We start from the raw sequence: 10,284 nt of genomic DNA, 5'->3' as shown, positions 1-10,284 counted from the left end.
TTTTGGCTCTCTTGGACTTGTTTTAATTGTCTTTAAGTTGAACTTGTGTATGAGCAGTTGATGGTCTGTTCCACAATCAGCTCCTGGCCTGATTTTGGCTGAAGATATTGAGCTTTTCCACTGCCTCTTGCCATAGATGTAGTCAATCTGATTCCTTTGTGTTCCATCTGGTGAAGTCCACGTGTAGAGCCACCATTTGTGTTGTTGAAAAAAGGTGCTTGCAATGAGTAAGTCACTGGTCTTGCAAAATTCTACCATGTGAGTTCCAGCATTATTTCTGTCACCAAGGCCAGATTTTCCAACTACTGGTGATTCTTCTTTGTTTTCAACTTTTGCATTCCAGTCACCAGTGATAATTAACACATCCTGACTGCATGTTCAGTCAATTTCAGACTGCAGAAGTTGATAAAAATCTTCAATATCCTCATCTTTGTCTTTGGTGGTCGGGGCATAAATTTGCATAATAGTCGTATTAACAGGTCTTCCTCATAAGCACATGGATATTATCCTATTACTGACAGCATTATGCTCCAGGATCTTGAAACATCCTTTGTGATGATGAATGCCATGCCATTCCTCTTTAAACTGTCATTCCTAACATAGTAGATGGTACGGTTGTCTGATTCAAAATCGCCAAAGCCAGACCATTTCAGCTCACTAATGCCGAGGATATCAATCTTTATGCATTCCATTTCATTTCTGACAACTTCCAATTTTCCTAGGTTCATACTTCATACATTCCATGTTCCAATGATTAATGGATGTCTGCAGCTGTTTCTCCTCAATTTGAGTGGTGCCACTTCAGTGAATGGAGGTCTCGAAAGCTTTACCTTACCCACATGAGTAAGGCTGAGTTTACTCAGATGATGCAACTCTTTCCCAGTCCTATTTTGAGAGCCTTCTAACCTAACCGGACTATTCATAAAGTTGCTCGGTAATGTATCAGACAGTGTTTCTTTGCTATTCATAAGATTTTCCCTGGCCAATTCTTTGAGAAGTGGAAGGCCTCTTCCTTCTTCCTAGTCTGTCTCAGTCTGTAAGCTGGGTGATACCTGTGCACCATGTGCATCCCGCTGTGTTTGAAACACCAGTGGCTCAGCCTCAAAACTCACATCAACACGTCACGATGGTAAGACAAACCGACAGACAAGTTTGTCTCCCTGTTGGAAACCTCTCCCACCACCCTTACATGGGTGACCAACTTAGTGAATACTATATGCTTTCCAAACATACATATTAAACATATAGTTAGAAATCATTGAAAGCAAAAACATGTAACACATAAGAACCTAGAAATACTATTTTGGTGGTTTCTGTTTCACAAGACTGAAAATGTGAGCACGAATACAAACACATATAAAGACCCTTAGTTATGAGTAACAGTATGGAGATTTTCTGTCACATTTCTAAGCCCCCAAATTCATCTGTCCTTCTACCCAGGCAGTCAGCTCATATGCACCAGAGGATGCACAGTAATTATGGGAATGCCAAGTCTTCAGCAGCAAGGATGTAGCAGGCAAGACGACTGAGTGTTAGAGCCCCAGGTAAAACTGTGAAACAGGTCAAATTTGACTTTAGCATACTTAAATATTTCTTACCAGGGTCCCTCCTTTACTCAGTCCTGGAAACTATATAGGTCTCTACACCCCAGATGTGATCCATTCTTACTGCTTCAGGGTGACCTTCAAGATTCAAGCTATGTGGTGAAGTGATTAGTAGTTGTGTGGAATTTATTGTCCAGGAATCAACATAGCTTTCTCAGAACAATAGTAACAAGTGTTACAGGAGTTAGTAAACTTGTTTAACGTTTTACTTAAAGTCCTTGTTAAATGGGAAGAAATGCCCACCTGGACATATTCCACAAACAAATATTTATTAAATACCTATTACCTGAATATGAGAGTTCTGGTAGCATATGCTTAAGCCACTTGACTGCTAACCAGAAGGCTGGTGGTTCAAACCCACCAGCCATTCCTCAGAAGGAAGGTTGGGCAATCTACTTTCGTAGTGATACTGCCTCGGAAACCCAAGGAGGGGTCGCTATAAGTCAGGTCTGACTTGATGGCACATAACAACATTATCTAAAATATAGAGACCAATGAGACACAAGTTCAAAAGTGTGGCATTAAAGCTGAGACATGAAAAATAAGCTGACAGTAAGGCAGAATAATATTCCGGGCCAAAGAAACAGAATATGTGAAAATAGTAAGGTGAGAATGTGTGTCCAAAGAACTCGAAAAAAGCCAATGTAGACTTTATCATAAATATAGGAGGAAGATATTATGGACTGAATTGCATCCCTCCCCAAATATATGTCAGAATCCTAACTCCTATACCTGTGGAAGTAAACCCCTCTGGGAATAATTTTCTGTCATGCTAACAAGGCCGTACCTGTGTGATGTATACCCTACACCTAATCACTGTTGTGTTACAAGCACCAGCAGAGACACAGAAAAATGAGCACAAATGGGAAAGAGAGATGCCACATGAAGACCTGCAAGGAGCCTAGGTACGTCAGGGCTACAGAAGCAGAAAGATACAAGGATCTTCCCCCAGAGCCTGCAAAGACCCAGCCTTCCCCTTTAGCCAGTGCCCTGATGACCTGATTCTGAACTGAGTCTTCTAGGCTGTCTTTTTTAAACCTCTCTTCTTTAAAGCCACTCGCAGTTTTTCTGTCACAGCAGCACTAAGAAACTTAGACAAAAGCTGCTGAAGGTTTCTGTGTGAAGGAGCCACACTCTGGCTGCTAGGTGCAGAATGAATTGGCAAGGGTAAGAATGGAACAGAGAAACGCAAGTTATATATAGGACACAGTCATATTAATCAATATTATTACAACATCACTACATTGCCCTCCTCATTTCTCTCAGTTAAGCATTCATTGTACTTTCAGGTGGACAAGGTGGAGAGGTGATAGTGGTAATCCTCAAATTGTTGCCCTCAACATCCCTGCCAGCTCAGAGCAGGTCTGAGAAAGGGAGAAGAAAGGAATAATAACCTGGAGCTACTATATCTTGGCCTTTGAGTCGGAAAAATCTGGATGTGAATTCCAGCTGCACCACTTTCTGTGAGAATGGCAATAAGCAATTTTTTCTGCTTCTATGAGACCATTTCATCCTAAATTAAATTTTAAAAAAACCCAACAAGCTCAGTGAGACACAAAAAATACTTAATGAAGATGCTCCCTTTACCTTCCCCCTTTCATTAATGTGAGAAAAGGAACAATATAGAGTTATACATGAAGACATGACATACCAAGAGCCAAATCCTCCCAAGCCTTGGTCTAAGGTGAACTGCACAGGTAACTCTGGCACTTAAAAACTATTTCAAACATGCTTTAAACCCAGTAGGGATTATTATAGCTTGTATACCACCATGTGAAAAAAAGGAAGACCCTCAGTAAGATGGAATAACACAGTAACTGCAACAATGGACTTGAGTATGGCAATGACTGTGAGGATGGTGCAGGACAAGGCAGTGTTTTGCTCAGCTACACAAGGATTGCTGAGTTGGAGTCGACTTGACAGCTCTTAACAGCAAGCTTTTCCACATCTGATAATAACAGCTCTCATCAAGATTCTAAAGTTGTTCATCAAATACTTCTTTCTCAACCCTCTATTTTCATGGTATGTTTTCCACCCCCCACCCCCAGAAAATAGAGTCAGAAATCACTACTCAGGTTTGATTTATTTTATTTATTTTTAAATCAATCAGCTTTGAAGCATTCCTGCCTTCTCTAAAATTCTTCTAAGCCTGTAACACTGCTCTCCAGGCTATTTCTCACTAGCCTGGAGGCTCCATCTAATTTCCTTTGTTAATGGCTCCTTAGGAGTTCTGGTAGCGTAGTACCCAAGGCACTTGACTGCTAACCAGAAGGCTGGCGGCTCAAACTCACCAGCTATTCCTTGGAAGGAAGGTTGGGCAATCTACTTCCATAGTGATACTGCCTCGGAAACCCATCGAGGGATTGCTACGAGTCAGGTCCGACTTGACAGCAGTGAGTTTGGTTTTGGTTAGTTGCTCCTTATTCTCTAACAGACTGAATTTCTCTAGGCCCAATCCTGGACCCTATTTCAATTATCATATCTACCCACTCTCCATAAATAATTTCATCTACAACTTGAAACACATTTCTCAAAATGACTCTTGGAATAAGATATCCTACAGGCTACTCAAACAGAATTCTTTTCCCTCTTAATTTATTCCTCCTCCAGTCTCTCCCATCTCAAGCAACAGCACCATCATCTTTTCATTTACTTAGTTCCAAAACCTAGAGTCAGCTTCCCTCTCTCTTCCACATCCAATCCATCCCATATCCAATGATACTTTAATCAAGTTTTAAATCCAGTAGGGATTTTCTATATATATAGAAAACTATTCCCAAAGGGGATTACTTCCACAGGTACAGGGGTTAGGATTCTGACATGTATTTGGAGAGGGACACAATTCAGTCCATAACAGCTTCCTCCTATATTTATGATAAAGTCTACATTGCCCTTTTTCTAGTTCTTTGGACATACATTCTCACTCTCATTTCCATCAACTCTTATATCTAACCCAGACCACAGTAATAGCTTGTTGTTTGTTGTTGTTATGTGCTGTGGACTCAGATTCGACTCATAGTGACCCCTCCTTGGGTTTCCAAGGCAGTATCACTATGGAAGTAGATTGGCCAACCTTCCTTCTGAGGAGTGGCTGGTGGGTTTGAACCGCCAGCCTTCTGGTTAGCTAGTCAAGAGCCTTAGGCACTATGCTACCAGAGCTCCCCTGCAACAGCTTGGGTCACAGTATCTCCATACTTGTACCTGCCAATCCATTCTTTACCCAGAGATATTGAAATAAAACATATCATGCTACTTGCTCACACTAAACCCTTCAATAGCTTTCTACACTGGCCCTTTAGTTCTTGGGACATATCACCTCACTACCTTCACATATGCTGTTCCTTTGGTCTGGAATGTTGTTCTGTGTTATTGTCAACTTACCCTTCAAGTCTCAGCTTCAATGTCACACTTCTTGAAAAATCGCTTCCCTGATAACTTAGCCAAGATTAGGTCCTACTATACCCTTACTAAAGCTCTGGTAGCATAGTGCCTAAGGCACTTGACTGCTAACCAGAAGGCTGGTGGGTTTGAAGATGGGGCAATCTACTTCCGTAGTGATACTGCCTCGGAAACCCAAGGAGGGGTCGCTATGAGTCAGGTCCAGCTCAACAGCATGTAACAACAACTACATACCCTTACCGGGGGCTCTGGTAGCGTAGTGCTAACCAGAAGGCTGGCGGTTCAAACCCACCAGCCACTCCTTGGAAGGAAGATGGGGCAATCTACTTCTGTAGTGATACTGCCTCAGAAACCCAAGGAGGGGTTGCTGTGAGTCGGGTCCGACTCGACAGCACATAACAACAACATACCCTTACCAGCGTTCTACAGTTTTCTTTCATAGCACTAAAAAAATAATTTGTAACTATGCATTTGTGCAATTCTTTGGTTAATGTCTGTTTAACTAGAGGCATTATCTGTTCTGCTAATTAATGCATCATCACACAGTGCCATAGCCAAGTGGACAGACAACACCTAAAGGATATCCTCTTCTCCAATAAATATATGATAAATGAGAACTCAAGAGTCTTGGCTCTATAACAGCTATGTAATACAGAAAGATGCACCATGTCTTTTAACTACTCTCCCTCAGTTGACCTTTAAACAAAATACTCACAAAAGTCAAAGTGCTGGACATTGAAAGTAATTCAAGTATAAAGAAGACAATATAACAACTCTCTGGAGAGCTTGTCTTTTACTTCTTTTCTTCTTGCATAGTTCCTGAACAGACTTAGGCACATGGTAAATACTTAAAACACTTAGTGATGACTACATGACAATATATAATCAAACACTAGAATTAATTATTATAGAAATTCTAAATAATGTGATTCACTGAGAATTAGAAGCATTGTAAGTTTTAAGAAACTAATCATCTACCTAGACAGGGTGAAGACCAACTCTTGAGGATCTGGCCAACCTATGTTATGAGTCCTCTCCTAAGAGGTCCCCAGCAATGTTTATCTCTGTATTCATGATACACTACTTAGCCTCACACATTTCTTTAATCCACTTGCCAAAATTCTACATAAAAGTATCTTCAATGTGTGTTTCTATGCTTAATTATCCTAACATACCTCTAATATACCTCTTTATTGGCCATAAATGACCTAAAACTCTAAAGCAAACTCACTGCCGTAGAGTCGTTTCTGACTCATAAGGACCCCTCTTTGGGTTTCTGAGGTGGTATCTCTATGGAAGTAGACTGCTCAATCTTCCTTCCAAATAAATGACCTAAGTTTAAAAAAAAAAAAAATCATAAAATATTCATTAGACTACCTGTTGCACCAATGAAAATCCGAACACACTATTTTGCATACGACATTCATCTAAGTCCACAGCACTCGAGAACCTAAAAAGGGAAATTCTAGAATTTAATACTGTATTTTCTAAAGGACAAATTCAACTACATTAGCCATTATTTTCCAGGCACTGAACTTTACATGAATTTTTTTCCAATCTTCACAATAATTCTGAATGCTAAAGAAGGTGAAGATGAGTTAGGGTAACTTAACTTCAACTACACACAGCTAACAATACAAGTGTTTGGTTTCTTAAGATACTGTTAACTAGACCACACTACAGAACCATAAAATGCCTAATGAACCTACAGTTTTACAAAACTTGAAGAACTCTGTTAAAATAACAGAAACTTGCTAGGAAGCACAGAATTTTTAAGGTAACATGTTCCAATTCAAAAAGTCTTACTGAAACTTTCAATTAAAAAAAAAAAACTTTCTAATACTTACTTTCTAAAAATAGACTGCTTCAGAGGTAAATTATTCTGTTTTGGTTTAAAAAAAATGTGGAGGGTCAGCAAAAAAAGGGGAAGGCCCTCAACGAGATGGACCGACACAGTGGCTGTAAGGATGGGTTCAGGAATAGCAAGGATTCTGAGGCTGGTGCAGGAACTGGCAGTGTTTGGTTCTGTGATACATATGGTCACTATGAGTCACAGTTGACTTGAGGTCCACTAAGCGGCACTTAAGAACATTGTCAGTAGTACCATACCCTAAGAAAAAGAAAACTGCCAGCTCCCTATCTACTTAGTCTACAAAGATTTTGAGCTTTCATTAGAAGAAAATTAGATTTGAGAAAAACAACAAGAGTATGGATTAAAAAAATGTTTTCAACATTGTTTTTGCTTCTTCTAGTATGACAAAATACAACGGAATAACAGGAGTAGTGTTATCTAAAGCTAAATGATGTCAGGTTTTTAAACAATAAGTTGTAATGGTTGCAACCTTTACAATTATTTCAAACTGTATGAATGTTACATTATCAAACCTTGGGAAAAACATCCTCTTGTATGAAATGATTATCTGAGATAAAGTAATGATATCCAAAATAAATCACATATATTGTGTATTAAAACTTTCCCAAAGACCATTTCATCCTATGTGGTACTAACTCTTTGCATTTACACAATTCCATCAATGTAAACATTCTACACTTGTTAAGCAGACTTCATGGTAATACTAACTCATAAAAATCTTAAATATTAACCAAATCTCAAAAGCATCAGTATTATTTTAAAATAACGATACTGAACTCTGAAGAGATAAATCTTATGTGCCCCTAAAAAACTGAATTACAGAAATTAAGAGATAATGGGCTCAATAACAACAAAAAAAGTAAAATTTAGGAAATGGAAACAAACTAATGGGGATGGCTTTCTGTTCTCATAGTTGCAAAGACTCCAGGAGAATTTTCTGGACATTCTTCATAGAAAAACCAATTTTGGGTTTTTTTAAAAAAGCCTCTCTTCCCCCTTCCATTTTTAAATATAGTCCCCTTCCCAATGGTTTACATTATAAATAAAATGGATTTATGCCATTTTCACGAACGGCATGTTCCAAGATTTAAGATTTCTATGTTTTTTATATTCAAGTTTTATATCCAAGAACAGAACTTTAATAATTCATAGACCACAAACAGGAGCTCTGGTAGCATAGTGGCTAAAGCACTTGACTGCTAACCAGAAGGCTGGTGGTTCAAACCCACCAGCCACTCCTCGGAAGGAAAGTTGAGCAATCCTACTTCCGTAGTGATACTGCCTTGGAAACCCAAGGAGGGGTCACTATGAGTCGGGGCCGACTCGACGGCAAACAACAACAACAACAACAACAACAAGACCACAAACACACCCTGTGTTAAGCTCTTCCTTAAAATACCAACGTTCACACTCTAGGGATCCCTAATGGGTGTAACATAAACCACACTACAGGATCTTTAAGCTGGGCACAGATGGTAAGTGCGCTCCATTCTCTCCCATGAGACGTCCACACCTAAATCTCCTGAACATATTTTCCCGGGTCTAGGGGTTGCAGGGTGGGACAAACACAACTGTCATCAATGAGGTGGTAGCTGTAAAATCTAAGTAACAAAGCAAGCGTTAAAGGACATACAACTAACTAGGAGACGGGGATTAAACGCAGCCTCTCCAATATCACTTTAACTAGCCTAACCCGTTGCAAACTTTTGAGATTAAGTTACATTCCTCTGCAATTCCAACCCTGACAGATGAATTCAGAGATGCCAGAAGCGATGCGCGTTCATTCCCGCCACCTCACCCAGGGAGAGCTGCAGCCACATCCCGCGGTCAGCGAGGACCAGTAGTAAGGAAGGGAGGAAGGGCTGCAGGGAGAGGGCCGGCGAGCTCACCTTTTCCAGCTCGTCGTGGAGCTCCGCCAGGCTGGGCCGAAGCAGCTTCTCGCCCAGCTGCGCAGCCGTATGCCGGTAGTGGTCGATCCTTGGCACGGCGTCCATGGTGTTGTGGCCGAAGGTGCGCAGGTAGTAAGTGTTGGTGTGAGTGTCATAGTAGTAGTGGTGGTGGTGCCCACTGCCACTGCCGCTGCCGCCGCCACCGCCGCCTCCGCCCGAGTGCAGGCTGCTGCCCTCACTCAGCACCGTGTCCCCGCCGTTCTGGAAGCTCACGTTGGGTCCGTCACCTAAGACCCCCGCCGCATCCGACAGGCTCTCATCTGCCGAGGAGGAGGCAGCCGGATCTACGAAGTTCACACGGAAGCGACCCTTGGCTTCCTCGCTGCCCTTAGTCGGCCCGCTCCCGCCACTGGCTTTTTCGGATGCGAGGGTCTCCTTGGCACCCGCCTCGGCAGCCTCTGCCGCTGCCGCAGCCGCCCGCCCAACACTCTCAGAGACTAGGTCCACCTGGAAGCGGCTCTGGCTCGGGGTGGGCCCCAAAGGTCTTCCCAGTCCGTCCCCGGCCGCCGCGACGCCCTCACCAAGGACCCTACCGCCGCCCCGGCTCGCAATCGCAGCATCCTCCGGTGCCGAAGGCACGGCCGTGCCGGGCAGGTCGACCCCGGCAGTGGCTAGCGCGGCGGCTGGAGGCGTCTCCCCGGGCCTTGCCGGTCTCGGGGCTCCAGCGGAGGGCGCCGTGGGCTCCGGCTCCATCGCCGCCGGACCACCTGCGAACCCAAAGAGCCTGGCGGACTTCGCAAGCTACGCGCCCCTGGCTGGCGGTGGCTGCGCCTGCAACGCCAGGCGAGGGAGTCGCCCTCCCCGTCGTTCGCCGGCCGCCGCTAACCCGGGCCGGCTCAAACGCCGCCGGCAGCCGAGTCAGCGCGCGAGTGAAGCGGGAGCGGGGCGGGCCCCGCTGTTTAAAGCCTCCGCGGGGCCGCTGGCTGCAGCTCCCGCTGCAGCACGCGGGAGGCGGGGCCGGAGGCTCCTCCGCCCCTCAGCCCGCCCACCCGAGATCCCGCAATGGCGCGCGGGGGACGCTCCCTTAGAGCCTGGGCCCTCCGAGACTCCTACGCAAGCCCACGAGAGAGTAGCCTGCGTAAGGGTCGCGTCTGGCCAGTCTACGCGGGGCCTTGGGCAGCGCGAGTGGCGTGAGCACCGCGAACAGGGAGAAGGCGCGGCTGCGCACGCCTCTCGGCTGTCGCCGGGAAGATCTCCGCGCCGCTACCTCCCCTTCCGTCCATCTCCTCCCACCCCTCCACCTCCTTCCCCCGCCCCACTCTGCGGCGAAGAGGAGCGCATTCCTCGGCCGCCGTCCTCTCTACCGTCCCTAGGGCCGCGTGTCAGTGGACTGGAACCCCAGGCCACAGGGCTGCAGACGGCACCCGGCCAGGCGGGTTAAGGGGTGTGCAGGCCCAGCCCTGACGCGCACCAGTAGCTGATGCTCTCGCAGTAGCTACCACCACAGCGGTTACTCCTA

The 10,284-nt window shown here is 44.4% G+C and overlaps 1 protein-coding gene across 1 annotated transcript in view; it reads right to left on the bottom strand.

Annotated features, from left to right (window-relative positions):
• The window catches only part of SLC12A2 (solute carrier family 12 member 2), a 193,953-nt gene extending 184,435 nt beyond the window's left edge, over positions 1–9,518 (bottom strand). Inside the window, exon 1 of the mRNA XM_007947455.2 lies at positions 8,766–9,518. Coding sequence (XP_007945646.1) covers positions 8,766–9,518 — 753 coding nt within the window. The remainder of the gene's footprint in view (positions 1–8,765) is intronic.
• Between the last annotated feature and the right edge of the window lie 766 nt (positions 9,519–10,284).

Source organism: Orycteropus afer, unplaced genomic scaffold (assembly GCF_000298275.1).
Source record: "Orycteropus afer afer isolate SDZICR_OR568_19922 unplaced genomic scaffold, OryAfe1.0 scaffold00185, whole genome shotgun sequence".
Taxonomy (NCBI): domain Eukaryota; kingdom Metazoa; phylum Chordata; class Mammalia; order Tubulidentata; family Orycteropodidae; genus Orycteropus; species Orycteropus afer.
This window is presented reverse-complemented; position numbering and strand designations above follow the sequence as displayed.